The sequence below is a fragment of the Dioscorea cayenensis genome, chromosome 2, assembly GCF_009730915.1.
Source record: "Dioscorea cayenensis subsp. rotundata cultivar TDr96_F1 chromosome 2, TDr96_F1_v2_PseudoChromosome.rev07_lg8_w22 25.fasta, whole genome shotgun sequence".
Lineage (NCBI taxonomy): Eukaryota > Viridiplantae > Streptophyta > Magnoliopsida > Dioscoreales > Dioscoreaceae > Dioscorea > Dioscorea cayenensis.
The window spans coordinates 21896996-21922007 of NC_052472.1; the positions used below are offsets into that span (position 1 = coordinate 21896996).

Genomic DNA, 25012 nt, shown 5'->3' on the forward strand with positions numbered 1-25012 from the left:
AATGTAAAATACTAATGTTATACGAGAGAGAATCAGCTGTGTAATAATTTGAATTATTATTTTTAAATACTTTAGTCAAGTATTATTATAATTTAAGTTATTAAATAATTTTCCTTAATCCTAGTAATAAACCTTAAACAACACTCATTTGAGACTGAGGGAAGTAACACTAGACTTTTGTTCACTAATTTAATTTATTGTAATATTTACTTCTAATTTTTTTTAATATGACATAAGAGCAAAGTCGATATTTTTAATAAAATATATCAAATTACTAATTAACTAATGTCTGAAATGCAAAAAAATCATTTAATTGTAAAAAAATAAATATATTAGTTAAAACTAAATAAGATTAATTTTTTCATTATTCTATATTATTCTAGTTAATTATAAACTAAATTGGGCCGGCCTTACCAAATACAGCCTAACATCTTCAGGCCCAATAAAAGCCCAGACACCAAATTTAATACCTGATCGCCACGTGGAGGAAATAAGAACCACGTGTCACTCTCTCGCAAACTCCCGCCACATGCCAAACCGCCTCACCCCCTACATCAAAGTACCAAAATACCCCTATATCTATTCCTAATTTACACCCATTTACCAAATGGTACAAATGTAATAAACTCGTCTTCAATGCCCCAATTAAAAACCCCTATTCAACGACTACAAAAAAGCTACTAGAGCTCCATCACTGCCAAAAATGGAAGCTTTCCTCGTCTTCTCCACTCTCCTCCTCTTAACCTGCTCCGCAAGCTCATCATCGATCTCCGGCGAGGATCCGACGATCCTTCAGGTCACCGACGAGATCCACGCCGACCCCATGCCGCACCTGGCGGTGGAGGGTGAGTTTCAAGCCTTCTTGAAGAGGTTCGGGAAGGAGTACGGCAGCGCGAAGGAGTACGCGCGGCGGCTGCGGGTGTTCGCGAGGAACATCGTGCGCGCCGCCGAGCACCAGGCGCTGGATCCGACGGCGGTGCACGGAGTGACGCCGTTCTCCGATCTCACTGAGGATGAGTTCGAGCGGCGTTTCACTGGCCTCGCGATGGAGTCGGATAAGGGTCGGATCTCCGCGGGACAGCATATCGCGCCGGAGATGGACACCAGACGGTTGCCGGTTAGCTTTGATTGGAGAGAGAAAGGCGCCGTTACGGACGTTAAGATGCAGGTCTATTTATTTTATTTAATTATTTATTTTAATTTTGATATCTGTGCAAAATTTATAGTTTTAGAGAAATTAATTAGTTCTTTATTTTTTTTTTTTTTATTAGATTTATGAAATTTGGGTATATAGATAGCTTTAGGGGTGGTAATTTATTCCTAGAGTTATAAGAAAAAAATTTTAAAAAAAAATTAGCAAGACTATTTACTTGAAACCAAATTTTATTGATAAAAATTACTCGAGCTTGAATTAATTTAAATTTTGAGAATTTGAGCTTAATTTGGAGTAGATTGATGATTAAAATGAAGCTTGAGTTTGAGCTTGATTTTGTTAAGCACAAATAATATATGTTGTGTAATATTTTAAACCAATAAAATTTATAGCTAAGCATGACTACTTGAAAAAATTTTCTTAATAATTTCATTAATTTGAGCTAAGCTCAAGCTTTTATTTACTTTGAGCTTATAGTGCTCATAAATATGTGTTATATTTTAGTATACGAATGATGTGCTAATATTGATATGTATGGATATGCCTCTAGCAAGGTTTCACTTCTGGTGACCCAGCTTCTTGTTTTGTTGTTGTCTGTTTTGTCTTCTGATTGCTCCGTGTTTTGTTGTTGTTTGTTTTGTCTTTCATTCTCTCCTATATTTGTTTTTCTTTTGTAATAAAATTGTGATTTATTCAAATTTTTTTTAAAAAAAAAATATACATATATTGATATATTTAAATCACTTGTGCAATTTAAGGGTCTAGTATTTCATCCATGTCTTAAATCAAAGCTCAAATTATATTTGAATCCATGACTTGTTCATATTTCTTAAAAAAAAAATTATATATATTGTTATGCAAGTTAAATTGGATGACAACCAGCAACTGGACTTTACATCTCTAAATTTTGTTTTATAGCTCTTGCACTGTTTTAATATGTAGGGAGTATGTGGATCTTGTTGGGCATTTAGCACAACAGGAGTTGTCGAGGGAGCAAATTTTGTTGCAACCGGGAAGCTTGTAAGCCTTAGTGAGCAACAACTTGTCGATTGTGATCATACGGTCGGTTCTTATTTACTAATCAAGAACTAGTTAATATTTTGGTTATGAAAGTTCGAAGCTCATGCTAAAACATTTATGTGATTTTCTTTGAATGTTGAAAGTGCGACACTGTGGAGAAGGATGAATGTGACAATGGTTGTCGAGGTGGTTTGATGACCAATGCCTATAAGTACTTAATGCAAGTCGGAGGGATTAGAGGAGGAGAAATCGTATCCTTACACGGGAGAACAAGGTGAATGCAAGTTCGACAAGAGCAAAATCTCTGTGAAAGTTGCAAACTTCACTAATATACCTCTCGATGAAAATCAAATTGCTGCCAATCTAGTTCATCGAGGTCCCTCTTGCAGGTAGTTAACTTATAATTCATGAGACTTCTTTTGAATTATAATGAATATGATCTACATTGAGGTTGAAGACAAATACATAATGTCCGGTAAATTAACTGATGTGGGATTATTGGTTTTCATACAGTAGGGATTGAACGCGGCATTCATGCAAACATATATTGGAGGAGTTTCGTGTCCGCTAATTTGTGTTAAGAAGTGGTTGAACCATGGTGTGTTGCTCGTGGGATACGGATCGAAGGGTTTCTCATTGTTAAGGTTAGGATACCAACCATTTTGGATCATAAAGAACTCATGGGGGACGAATTGGGGCGAAAAGGGGATATTACCGTCTTTGCCGGGGCAGAGGCATGTGTGGAATGAACACCATGGTGTCCACCGTAGCAGTGACATCCCGGTAAGCTCAATGTTTATTTTCATATCAAGAAACTTTTTGTGTAGGTTTTGATGATGTGCATGTTTTGGTACTTTGAAGTTTTTATTGCCATGAATGAATCACAAAACTACCTTCTACGTTCATGGTGTTCATGGCTGTGAATTTTGCCATGCTTCCATGTTTTGTAAATTTGTTTTATGATAAAAAACAAAGTTTTGTGGTTTATATATATATATTATATAAACCTCTAGCAAGTATATACAAAGGTTTATAACTCATTAGCATAGTGAAGATAATAGGTTCTCATTGTGGATGGGGGGTTTGCAATGTACAATAAAATACTTCGAGTATATAATTTTTTCCATATTAAATTGATGATTAAACTTTGACTTTTTTTATTTCTATGCTTTCATTTTCTATGTGCATTTCCAAATTTAGAAATCATACTATTTTTAGAGCAAAGAAATAAGATAAAAAAAATATTAATTAAAGAGGTAACTAGAAAGCATGCACAGTAGTTTCAATGATTTTTAACTGAATTAATGTCCAACATTCCCTCATGGTGGCCATGCCTGTTAAGTGCTAACTGCTAACCATGGCCACATTAAATCATTAGTCCTCAAATCTAAGATATTTATATATATATATATATATATATATATATTTATAGCACCGTCTTTCACCTTGAAGTTTGTGCATATATATAAATTTATTTATATGCATACGTTTGTCCTATTTATGGATTTAAAAATGAAAAATTGAAAGTGAAAGTGAAAGTGAAGTTTTTCAAAATATGACTCAGTGACAGAGAAGGACTCATGGCCTGTCTGTACTTAGCCCCATCCTTAAAAATTAAAAAAGTTTATGAGTTACGATAGGATGAAACAACAATAATAACCAACAATAATAACCAATATTCGATAACCTATAGTTGTGGGTGTGAATTCACAGTTTAAATTTTTCGTATTTTATTAAATTTGTATGACTGGTGATTACAAACTGGTGATTAATTTTTGATATATGTTCATGTTTTACCTCGTTATTGCATTAGAATGATCAATTTTTTATATATGTATGTGTCTCGGGACATGATTTGTTCATTTTTTTTAAATATATAATGATTTTAATTTTATTACATGTGAGATAATTATTGAAAAATGTTATTATATGGTGTTATAATTTTTTTGAAACATTTTGAGAAATAGTGTAATATGTGTAGTTTGTAATATATATGTGAAATAAATTCTAAGATGAGAGTTTAATTTAAGGTATACAACTGTCAAATTATGGGCTTTGAGCAATTTTCTTCAGCATCTCAAGGAAAAAAAAAAAAAAATTTAGGTATTTTGGTTTTTTTTTAAATAAATATATTTTAAATATTAAGAAAGCGATAGAAAAAAATCTTGCTATAAGATGTGGTTGGACCCCATTATTCTCAAAGGGTTTTGCCCGAAGAAAATTAATTTGTTTAACTGGTTAGCTCGTGATAATAAAATCTTTAACTCTGGAAAATCTTGCAAAATGTAGTTGTAATCACTTCCACTCGATAACATGTGTATTCTGTCATGCTGATGTTGAGTCGGCTGATCACCTCCTTATTCTGTGCCCGGCGGCTTCACATATTTGGGATTTCTTCCACCATCTCTTGGATCTTAGGAGGGCTCCTAAGACTCTGGAGGATTTGTGGGGCCCTTGGAGGAATTCTCTCAAGAAGCCACTCATTTTCCTCTGGGATTTGGTTGCTCGCACAATCATTTGGAACATTTGGATTGAAAGAAATGCTCGTATCTTCAATTATAATTATAATCCAATTGCATCCATTATTGTCAAAATTGAGCATATGCTTCTTCCGTAGTTTTTCACCGCTCCAGTCAAAGAAAGCAAGATTGAGAGCTCTTTCAAGATCAAACGTAGCTTGAGTTTCTCCCTCGACCCGGACCCAGACGGGACGTCCCCCCGAGACCTTCCGCACTTTCGCGCGGATTAGGTTTTGTTAGTCTGGTCTGTCCCTAGAGGTCTCCTCTGGGTTGTCTGGTTGTTTGGCGTGTTTTGTTCTTGTTGTTGTGATCACCCCTGGTGGTATCGTGTTCTTTTGTTTCTGTTTCTCTTTTTCTCAGCCCCTTGGGGCTAGGGAGTGTCTATGTTTTATGTCAGTTGTTTGTACTTCCTTTTATCTTAATGCATGTGGTTTATCCACCTTTTCAAAAAAAAAAAAGTATATGAATATTTTTACCATACATGGCTAATTAATAACAATAAAACAAACATGTGACCAACAAAGGAGAGGCCCATCTTTGGTAAGGTTTCCTCTTCATACTAATTCAAACTAAGAAACCGGTTCAAATATTAATTAAAAAAATAAAGGAATAAGGACATCACTAATAAACTAATAAAAAATAATTAAAAAAATAAAGACAAATTTAATCAAACAAATATATATTAATAAAAAAACACACAAATTTTAAAGATCCTTCTTTAACACAAATGACCATAAACAATTGGACAAGAAGGTGGGACTTCACCTACCACTTTATCCAATTAATCACACACACCTTTCTTTTCTAATTATTCTTTTTTGTGACAATAAAATCCAAACCCAAACAATAATTACATGGTCTACATGGACCAACTTCTTCTCAATTATAGAAACCAAACGCCTCAACTACACAACATTGAGTAGTAGGGCAGCCACACCAACACACAAACAACACCAAACCAAAGACCACAGTACTTCAAATTAAGTTCATGTGATCAACACTCTGGTGTGAGTGAATGGTCTCTACCAGAGTCCCTGCAGTAATCATAGACCATATGGTTTGATTGAGCCCATTTCATGGCCATGTACTGTTGTGTGCTCAATCCCGTGCCGGAAGGCGATGCAGAGACCGGCCGGCACGATGATGGAGCATAAGCCGAGCAACCTCCGATCATGAACTTGCTGAATTTTGCAATGAATGGTTGGTATTGGTAATCGACTTTGTACTTCCCATCTTCCGTCGCCCACGGTGACGCGTCCCAAATCGAGCCATACACCCACATTGGTCTTTGCGGGAATGTTGCTTCAGTCTTTCTCGCGTATCTCCTTATTGGTATATCATCGACAAAAAATCTACACATAAAAACAAAATTTATAAATGTATTGATCCATTTTCACATGGACCATGATTAACTTATATGTATATATATACTTACATGATTTCATCGGGGTTCCAAAGGATCGCATAATTATGGAAATCGGTAGTAGGATCGAACCATAAATGAAATTTCATTTCCCTACCGATGATTCTTCGATCTCCGCTTCCTTGAACATACACATTCGTTTGCAATGTATATGGTTTTCCCGGTGTAGTACCGAGTAACTCGATATCGACTTCATCATGGTTTCCGGGATAAGCTTGATTATTAGACAGCTACAAAAACATTAATGCTTCATAAGGCTCACGAAAAAGCCAATATGTATGTATGTATATATGTATTTGATACGTACATAAAAGGCATTGTTTACACCAGCAGTATAACCGGATTGGACTTTGATGGAAGCTGAAAAGTATCCGTTACGGTATGGTTGTAGAGACTTGAATCCACTACCTGTTAGACATATTAGTATATTATCTTGTGTGTTTGTGTGTGTGTATATATATATATATATATATAATATAATGGAATATTATAAAGAGAAATAGAATTAATAAACCTGAAGATTTATCAAGCCAAATGGTTAGGGAGGATTGGTCTTGGGAGAGAGATTGGTGTTGAGGACCCCAGAGGTTGTTGTAGGCTTGAGAGAAAGTGAGTTGTTTGAACTTGGAGCTTGGAAAGAAGCCAGGAGAAGGTTGAGCAATGGAGGAGTGGAAGAAGAAGAGGAGAAGAAGGTAGTTGAGGATTAGGAGAGCCATCAAAGGACTAAGGGTAGGGTCCTAAAGATGGAGGGCTAAATATTTGGAGGGAGTGTGATAGGGTATGGGTGTTTAGTTGATATAAATAGAAGGGTTTTAAGGGTCCACCAATTGGAAAAGAGACATGAGGTAGATGAGAAGTTATTGATATTGAATTAATTAAGAGAAAATGTAAAAGTTATTATAGTTTGTGATCAATTTGAGCCAATGCGGAAATCTCTCCATTGAGTTTATGTGATTTTTGGAAGTATAAGATATTTTTTGAATTTTGTTCGAAGAATTTAGGTGATCAAATCGCATGAAATTGTATAGTTAAAGTACAGTCGTCCAAATTAAATTTGATCAATTTGATTAATTATGGATCTAGTGTTTGTTTATTTTAAGCATATTTTAAAATTTTATTACGATAAGTGCAGTATTAACAAATTGTTTAACACAGTGAAATCTTCTCTTTGTTTACTCATAGTTTTTTTCCTAATTTTAGGTTTTTCATGATTTTTTTTGTTATTTTTATTTACTCCATCATGTAAAAGTTAAAATTAGCTAGAGTTTTTATTATTAAAACTTGTTTGATTAATAAATAAGCTGAGTAGTAAGATATATGTAGTATTAGTTTATTGATAAAAAATTAAAAATTAATTAATTATTCCAATAAATAATGTGACATTTGATTAGTTTGATATGCAAGTTTACTATATATATATACACAATTTCAACCCATATATATGGGCACTTAATTAATAACACAATAATTCAAATGATATGGATTGATTGGTACTTGTAACAGTTGATATGAAAGTTTAGGAGGAGGTCACTAAGAATATAAAACTAATTGATTTATGATGCCTAACATGGTAACATGACAAGGAGAGAGAGAAGAGAGTGGGAAAAGAAGAAAAATAGCTAGCTTTCAATCACATTGAACTTATGTTTCGACATCAATGCAACATGATCTTCTTTGCTAATCATCCTTAAATTAAATTATAATAATTTACCAAAATTTTATCATCCAATATTTGTTTATTTATTATTTTAAAAAATGAATAAACTATGTTCATTAACAAAGCAACAAAATACACCCGTCAAATGAAAGTAGAAAGGTACTTTGTGCAAATGGCAACGGACACAAAGAAATGCAGAGGGATATATATATATATATATATAATTATCTTATGTAATAATTATCATGGTCACACTATTTGGCTATAGTTTACATAGAGTTTTATGGTTTCGGAAATTACCATGTTGTGAATTTCTCATAATATATGTGTAATAAATAAATAGTGCAAAAGCAACATTAAAAATAGGATTATATATATATATATATATGTATATATATTTTTATAAGTTATAATTCTTAGAAAAGTCCCTAAAAATTTTATCAGGGATATTATCACCAGGTGTTGTTGAAATAGTATTTAATGGTCTCTTATATAGGTCCTATTTTCTAGGACAATCCCTGAAAATTTTATCTGAAGCATCCCCAAAACTGTTAGATTAGTATTTAATGGTCCCTCAATCATCCCTTTTTTCTCTAATCACTAAAATCGACATCTACCCATCTTTCTTAATTTTTAATATTCTATGGACGGTCTACGATCGTCCACGACATTTACTAATACATATATGTGTGTATGTCTGTGGTTTTTAGATAATGAAGTCCCATAGAGGGCAATCTAATCCCTTGTTTTCACATGCACGTATGCACTTTTAGGTACTGAATTGCACATGCATTTACTAAGCAACAAATTTGTCTTTTTATCAACATCAAGTGTTAAAAACAAAGCCACGCTGTCATGTGTTTGTGTATATTTGAAATTTCAATTTTTTTTTAAACATGTCTACATCTTTGGCCCCATAAACATAATAAAAATATACTATGAATTATATGAATATTATTTTTTATATAACAATAAAAAAAAGTTTTTTTGGTTGTAGATTTTTTGACAATGATGTTTTTATTTAGATGTAATGAGTAAACCAAGCTTATATGTTTTTTTAGGGTTACTAATGTATGCACAAAATATTAAGGAAATTAATGACTATAAGAAAAATTTTAACATATATATATATATAGTGTTGAATAATATTTTATGCAGGGTAAAGAGGGGTGTATATGCCAACAAAAAAATTGAATGAGGGATATACATGAAATTAATTGAACTTTAAGGAGCATGCAAGTAAGAAAACCAAATTAATTTGTATTATGAACTGAAATGATAATAATACATTTTTTATAGTGCTAATAGACCATCGAACTCACATAGATTTATCAAAAATCAAATCTAGAAGTAGAAAGATAAACTTTAATTTGTATAAAAAACTTAAATTAATGATTAAGTAGGTAAATGCAATTAATCTATATATGTATATATATATATTAGAGAATATCTATGACCGGGTCCCTTCCATGATTGATAATTCCATTATTTGCTTTAAGAAAATATATTATGAGTTCAAATTAAAGTGCATTATATTTAATTAATGATTAAAAAATAAAGAGGGAAAAGCTAAATAATTAAAGGTGTATTATTGCAAACAATTCTTTGCTACAAATTAAAAGAAATAATAAAACCAAACTAATAAACTATCTTTTCGTTATAAACAAATCATTTAGAAACTCAAGAACTATAAAATAAAATTGTGACATGAATTTGTATTTGTGAACCAAAATATATGTACTAATACCCAAAATGAATATACTCAACTACTTCCTCTTGTAATTAATTTTTTATATGTCCTTTTCTAAAAGCTTTTGTTTTTTATAATACATCCATTTAAAAAACAATCTACCAAGCATTAACTAATTTTTGTTTTTCAAGTTTATTTTTTATCTTAAAATGTAAATAATGGCTAACTTTTCTTATATTTTCCAGTAATATTTTTATTTTTCCAAATAAAAAAAGAATGCAAGAGATATATAATTAAGATTAAGAGAGAAATTAAAGAAATCATGGACGTTAAATAAAAATAATTTTAAAAATTGATATAATTTTTGTTGAAAAATAGAACAAGGATCAATAGGAAAAATGTGAAAAGCAATCACACAAAGACACGAGATTTAACGAAGTTTGGCAGAGTATGCCTACGTTTTCGGGAGCGTAGCGACTGTCGATTCTTTTATTAGAATTAATTAGGGTTTATATATTACCTGACTATATATACAATTTACCAAAATACCTCTATAACAATTTTTTATAAATTTAAGACTTTTAAGATATTTTAACTGATTTTTTTAATATATTTCAATAGGTTAAAGTGAACATACAAATAAAGCTGGAGGATCTAAATATTCAGAAGGAAAATGGAAAAGAGAAACTTGGGTACGTAACAATCATTCATGCACTAATTTAAGACGAAAGTCCATGCACGTAACATCTAGGGATTAATACAAACAAATGAAAGAGATAGAACAACTTCTTTGTTAGAAATTCTCAAAACATACAAAGGACATGAAAAGACGAGACAACCCCTGCATACTAATTAAGACTTCTCAAAGCATTTAAGGACACAAAGAATACAGATTAAAGATATAAATGATAAACCCTAAATTAAAGCACCAACAACGAAGACAAATTGTGGATTTGGTCGGCAGTAGCCTTCAAACTCATGACGTTCTTGTAGGGTAAATATAGAGCCTTCATGGCCGACAAGATGAGAAGCTTTAGAGGACGTCAAGGTACCAAATGACACCATGAACAGGATTAAAGAAAGCTCTTGTTTATGTTCAAGGACAAGAGTGGGAACTTCATTGAACTTTCATTATATATATATATATATATATTTTGATAAAATAGACAAATTAATTATGTGTTTAGAGTATGTATATTACTGAAAAATTGATTATCCAGCTTGTATGTACTCATTCGGTCAATACAAAAATTAAGTGGCAATCTCGCTCTCCACTATATTGTATTCGGTGTGTTTTAAATTTTTAATAGTTAAAAAATTTTATAAGATATTTTTTTTATAATGAGTCAGTACCAAATGCACTTTGGCTTCATTATATATTTTACCTTCAATGTTCTTTTAATTGATTTTGTGGTCGTTGTTAGTTAAAGTAGTTCAATTATTTAATTTCCCACTTGCAATAATGCACACGTATGGAATAAGAATATTGTTATCTAGATGGTGCTTGTTAGGCCAACAACTATATATTTTTTGTCTCCTCATTGCTTGACTTGGTTTTGGGTTTAATGAGGGCTTCCATAGTTAACCATAATTAACTACTTATAAAATTGATCCCTAGTGGATGGCATGCATGCTAATTAATTAGGAACTTAGCTTTATACAAAAATTTGCTCTCACAGTTTTAACATTCTTCGGTAAAAATCTATATATCTTTCTACAAAAATTACTTTTATTTATTTATTTTTTTTACAATTAAAAATTAATTTGTAAATTTTATAAAAATATAAATTAATTTTTTAAAAATTTTCTAAGATGAATGAAGTCAAGAGAGTAAATAATAGTTTATTTTTTTATAAATAATATATGTATAGTATATAAACAAATAATAGTAATTAACAAAAGTATATATATTATAAATATTAGTTTTACATGCCTATATAAATAATAGAAGAATTTTAAAAAATTACAAAATTAAACGTAATGCTCATATTTTTAATATTAAGATACTTTCATATTTTTCGATTATTTAATTTGATATGCCATAATCTTCACTCTTGGCAATTCAGAGCCTAAAAACAATAAGGGAGTGTTTGATTCACATGATTGGAGTGAGAGTGGTAGGGGAGTGAATCCAAGTCTTTGTTTGGATGGTCATGAATAGGAGTGAGAGAGGAGTGGATGAGGAGTGAGTGGGGAGTGAGCAATCCCCCATCCTTGGAGAGAATGACCAATTTGCCCTTTTTATTTAATAATTAAAATAATAATTTAATTTAAATATTTATTTATAATAATTAATTATATTTCTTCATTAATTATTTATTTATTATAGTTAATTAATTAGTAATTAATTATTTTTAAAAATATAATTAATTATCAATTTGATATAGTTATTTATTATAGTTAATTAATTACTAATGATATTAACAAAAAAAATTGAAATATTTATTTATAATAATTAATTTATTTTTTTTTAATTTACATAATATTTATTTGAATAAAAAACATAAATGTCATCTTATCATATTTACCTTCTTTACTTTTTCCATTCCTAATAAATTACACTCTCTAATCCTTATCAACCAAACACATTCTTCATTCTCACTCCTACTTCATTCCCTCTCATCTCACTCCTATTTCATCTCACTCCTATAACAATATTATCACAATATGATGTGATTTAAATTTTCTAAGTTCCCGTATACAAGTAGAGATTGCCAATAGCTAAGAAGACCACCTATAAAGCCACAGAATAGTTGAAGTCATATCTACATGGGGGATTATGTCTCCTTTTTCTAGTTTAATTTGTACTTCCACTGCTAGTGGTACTACAAAAGTTTGTGTCTCTTCTCTATCCCTTCCTCCCTTGTTTATACTCCCTTGGTTTTTATTGCAACTTGCTTCTTTTAATGAATATGGGTCATCCCATTTGTTTTGAAAAGAAAAAAAAAATACAAAATGTTATCATTGTACTTTTTTTTTATATTGTAGATTTGATTGAGAGGACATTTGAATTAGATTTGGAGTACTGCAGTATTAAGTATGTTCCTTAACCACTGATCATGCATACTTAAAAGTCATCTCAACAATAGTAATTAATTAATTGCCACATCATTTCACATGTAGTCTCATTGATACATATATTGAAATATGATCACCTTCGGAGAAAGTTTAACTAAGTTTGATATATCACTTCAAAGTGATGTTGAAAAGCCGAAAAGTTTGAAAATTTAATTCTATTGTTCTAAATGATAATATATATAGTTATGTTTGTTCCTCATAGAGAGACACTATGTATGAGGATTTAAATTTAATGATAATGAAGGTTTTGATTAACTTAGTGAAACTAAATGAATTTTGATTAGAATGTCTAATTAAGTTGATGTTCTTGTTTAATTAAATTGAAGTATGGACAAAGAGATAAGGAGACATTAATTAATGTGGATGATGAATTACTTGGTTTCAGTGATGAATGCAATGATGCAAGTGATAAGGAACTTATTCTTATCATAGCATCATTGACCAAAATGGCTTCCTTTATTTATTTATTTATTTTTCTTATTTTTTATGTCTACTAGTTTTTGATAAGATATGATTAATATTTAACAATATCATGTATATAAATTCAGAATATAAATCTTTATTCATGATTCTATTATTATTTTTAGTTTGATTAAATGTATGGCATAAATATTTTTGAAGTTATATATATATTTCCATAAAGTTTGTCCTTTCATATATCCTTTCATATATATATATATATGTATTTCTAAAAATTTGAAATTCTTGTGTTTATATAAATTTAAATTAGAGTTTAATTAATTATCATCTAATAATGAATTAAAATATATGTTAAGACTCTTTTATTCCATTTATATGTAAATGGTGAAATATATATTTAGCATATATATATATATAACATAGTTTTTAAGTTCTTAAAATTATTTAAGTTATAATTATTTCTCAAATAAATATCATATTTGAGTTATATTATATTTATATATTTATATATAATATTGATTTTTTACTCATAAGTTTCTTAAGAGTTATAAATCTTAAACTAATTAAGGGTGGGGGTACTATGAGCCCTAAAAGAGTAAACTTTCCTAGAATTGGGACTAATCCCTGTTCTGTTGGTAAAAAAAAATTATTTTTATAAATAGATGCTAGTCGAAATAAAATTTCAATAACCATTAAAGCTTAATAAAGTAAAATAATTTAATGTGAGTTTTAGTACTATAACCAATGATTACCTATCAATATAGAGCGTCACAGAATTTTCAGATTATATATGAAAATAAGTTAAACCTTTTCCGTACAATAATGTAATGTAATATAATAATTGGTATTTTATTTTTTTCCCAACTCAAAAGCAAGAAGTTTGGATGATTTGTTCACATTTCTCTAAAAAGACAAAAATAAATAAATAAATAAATAAATATAAAGCTAACAATTTCCTAAGTTGTTTTCAAATGAAATAACGGTGGAGTATTCAAACCATATTAATTGAGGGGTGTACTCACACTTCATGTTTGATTGAGAAGAAAAAAAACAAGAAAACTATGAATGTGATATAACTCATGAAGAAGTCAAGTTGGACCGATGAGAAATAGAAAATGAAAGGGCGGTTGAGTGCCGACACAAAAGAAAAATAAGGAAACAACTATAGTTAGACAAGCTTGATAAGGCTTAGCTTGAGGGAAACAAGGAACATGGTGCATGGGACCATGGCCAGAAGAGCAAGGCACGTTGTTTTCTTTATTTTTAGTCTTCATGGTATCATACTATATATATTTATATGTATAAAGAAGATAAATTATAATATGTGTGCCAAAGTGTTCATACCCTAGCCACATTAGCTACACTGTAAAAAGCGTTAATTTGAAGATTTAAGAGCTCTGAATTTAAGTCATGAAAAATGTAATGGTGGTAGTAACAGTTTCACAATTATAGGTTTAAACTTACTGTTTGAAACTTGTGACGCTAGGTGAGGATGCACAGATTGGACGATCAATCCTTGGTCAGTGTGCACACCATAAGTGTATACATGCTTGCCTTATTTATGAAAAAAATATGCATATATATTTACTTTAACCTTTATATAAATTTTAAAAAGTGTATTTTTAATCAAACAAATACTTATTTACACATCTTGTTGTTTGATGTGGATATGTAGTTTTTGGTCTATTATTCCATGTGAACTATGTGTAATATTTTGATTTTAAATTTTTTAAAAGTGGGAAAAAGTCGGTGCATAATGAATTCATGTTGAAAACTAGTGATAATGATTTAAAAATATTATTCGATCATAATTTTCAACAAAAATATTCTTAATTGCATGTGGACAGGCAAAGAATTTTGTAAGAGATGTAGATGAGAAATAACGTTTTATTAAATATATGGTCAAAAATAGTAGGAATGAAAATGAGAAATTTAAATAAAAGCTTGAACGTCAAAAAAATGTGCAAATAAAGGCTTTGACCTACCAAAATGTTTTGAGAGGAAGTCAAAAGTTTTATTTATATAAAGACTGCGGCTCTTGAGCATGTGTCAATACAGTTAAGTAAATGGGTTCTGATTTTGTTTGATAAAGCATGGATTTTTTTTTTTTAAATTTTTCTATGCAACTTGGGCATGTGATGCTTCTTATTAAATAAATTGATTGTTTGACAAAGTGCTTTTTTTTAGAAAAACTTGTGGAGGATATGTTGAATGTAATTAAAAAAATTGAGTTTATTTGACAATATTTGATTTTTTTTCCAAATTTTTAAGAAGCCCATTAAACAATAAATATAAAATTTACATTTAAAAAATACATGTTAGTTTGTGATAAAAGAAGAGAGAATAAAAAGAGTTTGTAATAGATTATTTTTAGTCAATTTGTTGTCATCAGTCTATCATTACTATCTGTTTGTTTATATATTTTTTTTATTATTTTCAATGATTAAAAAGTTAATTTTGTTACCACGCTGAATCATTTGTAATATTCGAGTAGTAAAATATTTGACACCATGGAAGAAGTCCAGGATTCGATTTCCTCCCAATACATGAGTTGAAACACAATAGATGTGCATAGTTGCTTATCTATATTATTTTAAAAAAAATATTTAAACTACTAAGTAAAATTGTTTACAGTTAAGTTTCATTAATTATAATTCAAGTATTATTCTTAACAATTTAAGCATAATACTTAATTATTCACACCATAAATTTTTTTTAATTTTCTTAATATTTATTTGGATTTGGCCCAAAAATAAGGCCTATTTGTATTTATAGTTTAATTTTACAAATTTAACAGGCTAGGCCCATTAAAACCGAACTAATTAACAGGGCTTTTTATGAGCTTTCAAAAGGCCCACTTTTAAGGCCTAGTAAAACAAAAACAGGCCCAAAAAAACTCATCACTTCCATTGAGATCTTTCGCTTTTTTTTTTTTTCGCGTTTTTTTTCGAGAATTTTGAAAATTCTCTCACAATCGATCGATTCCAAACCCTAAACTGATTTCTCTTGTTCGATTTGTTCTCCAATCCTCTGATTCTCTCGATTGAGTAGCTGATTTTGATCTTTAATGGAGAAAGTGAAGAGCTTGCTGAAGCCGAAGCAGACGCCGCAGCAGCAGCTGCGTGAGTGGCAACGCCGCCTCCGCCAGGAGTGTCGCGTCATCGAGCGCCAGATTCGAGGTATTGATTGTTGATTTCTTTCGATTTTGTAGTTTTTCTTATTTTTTCTGATTTTTTCTGATTTTTTTTTGGGGTTTAGATGTTGAGAGGGAGGAGAAGACTGTGCAGAAGGCCATCAAGGAGGCGGCGAAGAGGAACGATATGACCTCTGCGAAGGTCTGCCATCTTGATCTCCCCTTTTTTGTTGTGATTTTTGCGATAAAATTTCTTCTTTCTTTGGATCCTTAAATCCTTCGCGGTGTTTCCTTGGTTCATTGTGGTGTATTTAGAGGAATGATTTTAAAAGTTGAAATTGAGCCTTTATATATGTGAGATTGATTACTGGTAGGCATAGGGATTGTGAAAAATTGGATCTTGAGAATTGAATGCAAACTTTGGTGTTTGGATTAGGAATTATGCAGTTGTTTGATCTGTGTTATGATATAACTTTGTTAAAAGAGGGAAGTAAATGTAAGGATGGGACATGGTTGAATAATTTGGATTAGATTTTTCAAGTTTGTATGGCAACTTTATATTGAATGGAGAACATCTTCGATTTTCATTTTTAATAATGAAAAGAACTATTTGTGTATAGGGACGATGAAGTGTTGTATCTGCATTAGGATTTGGATCTTCACATTAAATTCCGCAATTATCTCAGCTTACTGATCAAAGGCTGAAATTTCATGATCCACTGCTAATTTTCTGGTGGTTGACGTGCTTGGATCTGTACACATAAGTGATTTTGTGATAAAGGTCCCAAACGGAACAATCTTAGGAGAGCGGTGCAAGCTCAAAAAATAATGCTGGCCATTGAATTGGAATTTTCTGAAATAAAAAATTCTGTGAGGATATCATTCAATAACAGCTGAGAACACTTGATGGATGTAACCTGTGATTTGGAAGAATAACATAAGTTAATATTTCTTGAAATTAGAAAAGGGACTTTCTTTAAAATATGAACGGCCCACTTACATGCAGATGCGAAGATGAGGGAAAGAACACTAGGTCGCCATTCTCTTCATTAATTATCATAGGCTATCTTAACTGAGGGTTCTTTTACTTTTAATTTGAATGTGGAACTTAAATTCTTCTGTTTTGATGCAGTCGCTTGCTAAAGAAATTGTGAGGTCAAGAAAAGCTGTGAATCGACTTCATGAAAATAAAGCACAATTAAATTCCATCTCAATGCACCTTGGTGAAATTGTTGGTATGAAAATTTAGTTGTTTTGTTTTTTTAATGAGCTTTCCTTGTGTTGGTTATTAATTAGCTTGTTGCCATTACTGGGAGCGCTTTCTTTTAAGGTTTGAAGGGCATAGGCATGCATAGACTTGGCATAGGAACATGGATCTTTTCCTTGAATTTTGTTTTTTTCTTAGACCAAGTTAGGGCAACTAGTCTGAAAATAATCATATAGCAAGGATTTTGAGCCTAGAAGAGAATTTGACTCAATGGGAATTGGGAAGATATGGTTTGTCTAACAAAACTCGGATCTGCTGAAACAAGTATTCATTAAATACCACATTTTGCATGTCTGGTTCCATGACATATGAACTTTTCTTCTTCTGAAAGTTTTAATCTTCAGCAGGATTTACAAACAAAATGTGATATGAATTAACTTTGTTGTTTGGTTTCTTTCTGCAATGTCCTGGTTTGGCAGTATCTCTGTACTTCTATATGAGTATATTCACTGAGTGGATTCCAGATTATCAAAAGAGATCATGTTCTGCCATCTGAAAATCATCATCAGTTCAATAGCAGTTTTTCATCTGTTCCTTGAGCATTTCTTTGAGGCCCAAGACAATGTCAATTTGTTGTAGGGTCTAGCAAAACTGATATGGATGTCTCACCCCCTAAATGTGAAATTCTTCATATTTCATTCTTTTTGTTCATTCATGTCAACTGGATATGAAGACACTGTTATGGACATAATCTCAAATTCTGATGGTTTTTTAAATGTCTTAAATAGCAGACACCTTTTTCAGCCTAAGAAAATCTAACCTTTTTTCAGGTTTGGTATGATGGATACCTCTGTCTAGACTAATATTTCCTGCTCTTATTACATTACCCTGCAAAGTACTCATGGATCATAATATTTGTTAATACTTTGTTTACACTATTTGTTTATCAAATGCTTTTGAACGAGAATAAATTGCGGCGGAATTTTTTATTTTCAGCTACTGCCAGAACTGTTGGTCATTTATCCAAGAGTGCTGAGGTCATGAAGCTTGTTAATGGTCTCATGAAAGCTCCTGAAGTGGCTGCAACAATGCAAGAATTTAGCAAAGAAATGACCAAGGTATTTTTTCCGCTTGTGATATATTCTTGCCTCATCTGAACATTTTGTTTAACTAAATTTTAAATATCAATTGTCATTGAGATTGGGTTGAAACCTATGATCAGTGTTCTTCACTGAGAAAGGTTGATGATCTGTTATGTCACTGCTTATTTAACCTTACTTATCAATGTCTTTGACCTGTCATAAAAATTTTTTTATTCTGGATCAATTTTTTTTTTCTGATTTATCTTTAGTGATTTCTTGCGTAGAGCAAGTTTGCTTTTTGATGTATACTGAGTGAGAAATTTCACTATTTGTCTTATCAGTACATTCTTTGGCCTACCAGCACCAAATTTAACACAAGTTAATTTAAGTAATAGCTTGTAAAATCCTACAATCTTCAACCCAGTTCTGTGATCTGATCTCAAATCCCTCCACTTGAAATGGTTTCCTTTGGTTACAACTTAGCATTCCTAATTTTGCAGGCCGGAGTAATCGAAGAAATGGTGAATGATGCCGTCGACACAGCTCTGGACTCAGAGGACATCGAGGAGGAAATCGAAGAGGAAGTTGACAAGGTGCTCGCTGCAATCGCCGGTGAGACTGCCTCACAATTACCAGATGCTGTCAGGAGAGAAAAAGTACAGCAACCTGTTGCAACCGAAGCAGCATCAGAGGTAGGACACAAATTCATTCTGCACTTTAATAATTCCATACTTTCGAAAAAAATGTCAGAGATGAAACACATGTTCTCTGTTTGCAGGAGGAAGCTATTGCCGAGGGTGTTGACGATGAAGGTGAATTGGAAGAGATTAGAGCACGGCTTGCGAAAGTGCGATCATAGGCATCTTATGATGAGCAGCCCTGTGTGAGTTTCGATTACGCGGTAGTCGGGCTTATGTTAATATCCCGACTATTTGTATGATAATTTGTGATAAATAGTTTGTCGAAATCTCGGAGTTTTACACCTTATAATGTCATGAATCACATTACTGTTGATTATCAACGCACACATGGCTTTGAATCTTCTTCTGATGTTGAAGAAGAATGCAGTTACAGAGCAAGATGTCAAGATGTTTTGATTTTATGAAGCAAGAGAATGATGTATTTAAATAATTTGGTGTTTTTTTTTCTCCTTTACTTTCCTTTTTATTTTTTTCCAGAAAAAAATCTTTATTTTAATACAATTATGATAAATGTATAAATTGTTATTATTATTACTATATTTCCATTTTATGCTCTTTCTATAGGTAAAAAATAAGTTCAATTTCACATATAAGCTTTACTAAAATCACTATATGCATTTAAAATGAATTTATATTTCTGAAATTGTGAGATCAAGTTGGCTAATTTTTCTATTTTTTTGTAAATGGAATTGTTTATAAAAATTAAGAATAAAATTTTAAAAGATGGAATTCATTTTTACAAATAAACCCCTTCTCATAGTATCACCATCCCATTTTAAAAACTTTTTTAACTAGCAGTAAAAAGGTTTAGGATATATAAAATTAAGAAACTTTAGAAATAATAAAGTGTGTATTTCTTTTTTTCTCTTTTACAAAATAAAGTTGTTATATTAATTTATAGCATAATTAATCAAATAATATTGACAAATAAAGAGAAAGCTCACAAGTTGACACATGTTCTTTTATTTTTTTTTAATGTTATAATTAATTTTTTTTTTGAAAACACATGTCTTAAAATTAGGATATTCTCTAGTTTTTGAATCAGGCAATATGAACTCGGTACAGAACTACTACTTATTTTTCTAAATTTTTTTTTTGAATAATTGGATGTTCTTTTTTATTTTTTTCACTATATATAGTGCAAGTTTTTTTTTTTAAATACATAAATCCATAACTCTCTATCTATCTCTGCTTATTTATTTATTTATTTATTATTATTATTATTATTATTATTATTGTGGTAAAAATGATTCAATTCCCCACTTGACAAAGGTAATGTCCGTTTCTCAAGCTAGATCCACAAAACTCTCCAAAATCTCCTCCTCTCCATCCTTTAATCCAACACTCTCCTCTCTTCTCCATTCCTTCTTTCACTCTTCAAACCAAATTAACCTTCAAATTAACCCTTTAAAAACAAACAAACACACACACACACACTCACAAAGGCATTAGAACCAAAGACAAAGTATATCATCAACCAATCCATTAATATATTCAATCCAAAATGGGAGAAGTAACACCAGAGATGGAGAGGATCTTCAAGCGTTTTGACACCAATGGAGATGGCAAGATATCTCCTGCAGAGCTTGGTGAAGCTTTGCGCACTTTGGGATCGACAAACTCCGACGACATTCAGCGAATGATGAGTGAGCTCGATACCGATGGCGATGGCTATATCGATTTCAAAGAGTTTCTGTAGCTTCTGTTGGGCTAACCCTGGAATCATGAAGGACGTTGCTAAGGTCTTCTGAGTTCTACGTGCATGTGCATGCATGCATGCATTGAGTTTGCATGGTTATGTTTCTTGTTTCTTTGTTTTCATTCTTTATAACTTGTGTTTGTTGTTTTGGTTAATTATGGCTCTTTTTCCCTCATGCTATTCTTGTTAGTTTTCATGGTCATTTTTTTGTTTCCCTTGTTTTTTTTTTTGTTTTTTGGTTTTTTGTTGTATTGTGTATTTTATTGGAGTGTCTAATTAATAAAGTTTGATGGGGGCTTGTGTGCATATGAGCTCTATGTGTATGTGCATGCATGGCATGCCTAGCTCCTATCTTGTTAATCTTGCATGAGATGTTAAATGTTTCTTGTTTCATAGCTTTCATTCTTTAACTATATATCACTTGTGTTTGTTGCTTTATTAATTTGTATCTCTTCATTAATATTATGCATTCCTGTGACTTGAGGTGGCACGTAAGACACTCTTGCAAGCTTTAATCTTGTTTTTTCTTATATATATATATATATATATGAGTTCTATATATATATATATATAACTCTTTAGTTAATTTGGATTTCTTTATTTTTTGCAAGTTTTTTATGTTTCTTTGTTCGGCTTTGTGATGGCATAAGACAATATTCTGGCTAGATTTAATTATGTTTTTCTTTTACTTTTGTTTCACGAGGGTTTGTATAAAGTTCAACGTACGTGTGCATGTGCATGGCTAATTCTAACTTTGCTTGAAAAGATGGTGTTTCTTGTCTTTTAATAGTTTCATCATGTTGTAGTGATGATGTTGTGGTGGAATAAGACATTAATTGATTTTTTTTTCCTTGTTATATTAATTGTTTTTTATTGGTTTGTCAAATAAAGCTTGGAGTTGTTTCATATGGTGTCTAGGTCTATTTGATTTTCTTATATTTATCTATATATTGTGATATCACTATTATTATTTCATACAATTTCTATTTTTGGTACTTAGTCCAACTTTGTTAATAGTGATGTATAGAAGAATATTTAAGTTTTGATTTACATGAGACTTGACATTGATGAGGGAGAAAGAACTTTTTTTATATCTAAATTTAATTCCTTATTTTGAAAATTGATGATGATTTTGTTCTCTATTTACTTGTACTTAATTAATCCCAATATTAATGTTATTTATGATTATTCATATAATAAGATGCTATGGTAAATAAATAAAAATTAAACTTAAACATTTCAAAAAATTAATGTGAGAATAAACTAAAGATGACTTTTATCAAATATAAAAAGTCACTTATGATTTCGTAATAAAATGTTTAACTAAAATTTAGCAAAATAATTTTGATTTTTTTACACTATTAATTCTTAACTTAATTAAGCTTTTGGTTTAACAGCAATCCTATATATATATATATATATATATATGTATATATATATATGTATTTTTAAAAAAAAATTAGTCTTGACTCTTATGATAGGTAAATCATATAAGGGCCGCGATGGTATGAAGTTGTTTCAAAGATGATTATTATTAAAGAAGTTATGAATCAAAATCATTAATTAAAGAGTTTGTGAATGTGTTAATATGATCTTCTTAGCAAAATTAAACAAGTTAATTTGTTATGAATTAATTACATATGTATTTCTAAAACTTGCTATGGAGTTATAAACATAACTTTTTATTTAATTTGTTTTATTTTTGTCAAATGCGACAAATACAGTCAGGATTATGCACATGGGTCAGAAATTGACCATTCGACCTGTGCTCCCTCGTCCAACAATTCTAGATTTGGGATGCAAGCCTGCACCCATAATTGGGACGGGACTTGAACTTTCCACACCAACACTTTTCACATATAAGATTAATACAACTGGGCTATGAACCATTTGCCTAAACTATATTTTAACTTTGAAATTATATTAATATAGTTAATTTAAGAGTTTTTGATAAACATACATTCGTATTAAATATAATTAATAATAACCCTAAAGTCATAACAGGATAACAAATATTTTAATACATTCAATTAAGAGCTAGCTAGCAATATGGATATAATTTATGCTCAAATTAATAATATTTGCTGTTTTTTAGCCAGATATATTAAGTTTTTATAAATTTATCTAAAATTAAAATAAACTTGAGTTTAAGTCTTATTAAAATATATTTTTTTTGAATTTGCACACATCAAACAAAGCTCGTAGAACTTGCCTTGAGCTTATTTAATTTATCTTAAAAGAAAAAGTTTGTTAAGCTTGATAATTTAATTAATATATAGTTGAAGAAAAAAAATCATAGTAAGACTTGCAAATTGTTTACTTTTATCAAGCAATATAATATGTCAACTAAGCCAACCCATAATAGTTAATGAGCAAATTAAGTAGGGCTTAATCACATCATGTAAGAAATTACAATCATTTAGTGACGTGTTTTTTGTCAATAAAACTATGAAATAAAAACTAATATTCATCAATTGAGTCATCCGATAAATTAATTCGAGTCTTTTACGATAACTCTAGTATGTCATTTAATTTTTGTGACATGTTTGTCCACATCCAACATGTACCTAACTATATCAATTGACATGTTAATAAAAAGTAATTTTAAAATCACGATGATGTAACATATGAATAAAATTAATTAACTTCAAAGCTAATTAACTAATTAAAAATATGAGTTCAAAGACTTAATTCAGCATTAATGGTCCTAATTCATACATCCCTATCAAAACTAAAATACATCAATATTCTTAATATATACAGTCCCTAAAAATATGAAACTCTCTTAGTCCCAATACCTCAATTATGAAGAAGTTTAATCTTTTCAATTACCTTTATCTATACAATATATAAAACTAGATAGTTGACATTAATGTTATGTATATACTTTGTCAAGGATTAGGTGATGGCTATAGAGCATATAATTTGAGATTTCATAACTTATTATTATTATTTTTGGTTTATTCCTTTTGTTCATATGCCAAGTAGGTAGATAACAAGATAATCATATGCAACTTAGACTTCTCTAAAATATATATTACAATGTATTAATAATTGGAACATTTAGAACTTTCAAAGAGATTTGAAAATGAACACTTGGAATATTATACTACTCTTCACATTCTAATTGCACTAAGATCCAATTAATTTTGGAGAAGAATTAAAGAAAGATTCCTAAAGATATTAGATGATTTTTAAATGCTTATTGTTTTAAGTATTATATTTACAAGTGGGATTGCTTGGCCAACTAGTTATCTTATTATCAATTTAAGTCTTTGAATGTTGGCCCTTGCTTTTATTTTTGTTTATATTTTTCGTATGGCAATCATTTGGAGCTCTAAAATTTATAAGAATGTTGCCAAAGTTGAAACTATTCATTTTTATTGATGATTCTAATAATTATATGTGTTCATATTTGATTATTATTGAAAGAGAAGCATTCCCCAAGATAATACTAGCTTAAATATTTAAGAAAATTTCTTTATTAACGCAAGTTAAAAATCTTGATGCTTGTGAAAATGAATCATGAATTGATAGATCAAAATCTAGTTGAATATGCATAGATTTCAACACTAGCAAAAACATCTGAAAAAAAATGATAGCCTCTATTTATTTGGACTCAAATTTAAAAGATCAAAATATTGGATATGAATAATATATATATTTAAATCATATTTTTCAGTTATTTGAACTCATTGTACATTGTGGCTAATTAATTATGATAAATTTGTTGATATTAACATCATTTGTATCTTATAGCAATTATATATATATATATACTTTAACAAGCCATGTTTATATGCCAAAATATTTCTGGTTTATTAAATATCAATTAATAATAATTTTCAAATTATAATAATAAATAAATAAATAATTTTTTTTGGTTTTACCTCAAATTCATACAATCCGTAAATGTTACATTACTAGTCACCTAGGTCTATATGATTTTGTCTTTAGATATTTAATACAAAATTTTTTTCAACTATATCATATATTTCAAACATATAATTACAATTGCAATAATAACTACAATCAAACTACACAGACAAAAGGCAATATTTCATATATTTCAGGTCTTTTCTTTAAAAATACTCAAAAAAATTTATGTTTTATTTAATCGAGCAAAAACTTGTAGTTGTTGGACAATCAAATTCAACCAAAACAACAAGTTTAGAGAAAATTATTATGTAGTACTATTAAAATACAAAGTAATGATATTAATTAATAGAA

General features: G+C 30.0%; 4 protein-coding genes across 4 annotated transcripts; 3 read left to right on the forward strand and 1 right to left on the reverse strand.

The window, feature by feature from the left end:
- The first annotated feature begins 703 nt into the window (after positions 1-703).
- LOC120274891 (probable cysteine protease RD19D) lies at positions 704-3236 on the forward strand. The gene is given in 5 exon segments (XM_039281436.1): positions 704-1168; positions 2096-2215; positions 2317-2403; positions 2405-2562; positions 2687-3236. Coding segments are annotated over 5 exon segments (840 nt in total). The 3' UTR covers positions 2697-3236.
- A 2132-nt stretch (positions 3237-5368) lies between these two features.
- LOC120277390 (probable xyloglucan endotransglucosylase/hydrolase protein 32) lies at positions 5369-6876 on the reverse strand. Its single transcript, XM_039284218.1, has 4 exons — positions 6630-6876; positions 6423-6523; positions 6128-6345; positions 5369-6044 (listed from the first exon to the last, which is right to left on the reverse strand). Exons 1-4 carry the CDS (start codon positions 6829-6831, stop codon positions 5687-5689), a joined length of 879 nt encoding a protein of 292 aa, XP_039140152.1. The 5' UTR covers positions 6832-6876; the 3' UTR covers positions 5369-5686.
- An 8993-nt stretch (positions 6877-15869) lies between these two features.
- On the forward strand, positions 15870-19513 carry LOC120280435 (vacuolar protein sorting-associated protein 24 homolog 1-like). The gene is made up of 6 exons (XM_039287281.1): positions 15870-16139; positions 16219-16295; positions 17226-17328; positions 18297-18418; positions 18883-19074; positions 19161-19513. The coding sequence occupies exons 1-6, from the start codon at positions 16028-16030 to the stop codon at positions 19239-19241; spliced, it is 687 nt and encodes a 228-aa protein (XP_039143215.1). The 5' UTR covers positions 15870-16027; the 3' UTR covers positions 19242-19513.
- A 1074-nt stretch (positions 19514-20587) lies between these two features.
- Positions 20588-20834, forward strand: LOC120269074 (polcalcin Phl p 7-like). The gene is given in 2 exon segments (XM_039276369.1): positions 20588-20779; positions 20781-20834. Coding segments are annotated over 2 exon segments (246 nt in total).
- Positions 20835-25012: the final 4178 nt, after the last annotated feature.

Coding starts and splice junctions, on each gene's coding strand:
- LOC120277390 (XM_039284218.1), bottom strand. CDS start 6,831: ATGGCTCTCCTAATCCTCAACTACCTTCTTCTCCTCTTCTTCTTCCAC. Junction 6,524..6,629: donor TTGGCTTGATAAATCTTCAG/GTTTATTAATTC, acceptor TATGTCTAACAG/GTAGTGGATTCAAGTCTCTA. Junction 6,346..6,422: donor GTGTAAACAATGCCTTTTAT/GTACGTATCAAA, acceptor ATGTTTTTGTAG/CTGTCTAATAATCAAGCTTA.
- LOC120280435 (XM_039287281.1), top strand. CDS start 16,028: ATGGAGAAAGTGAAGAGCTTGCTGAAGCCGAAGCAGACGCCGCAGCAG. Junction 16,140..16,218: donor CATCGAGCGCCAGATTCGAG/GTATTGATTGTT, acceptor TTTGGGGTTTAG/ATGTTGAGAGGGAGGAGAAG. Junction 17,329..18,296: donor GCACCTTGGTGAAATTGTTG/GTATGAAAATTT, acceptor TTTTATTTTCAG/CTACTGCCAGAACTGTTGGT.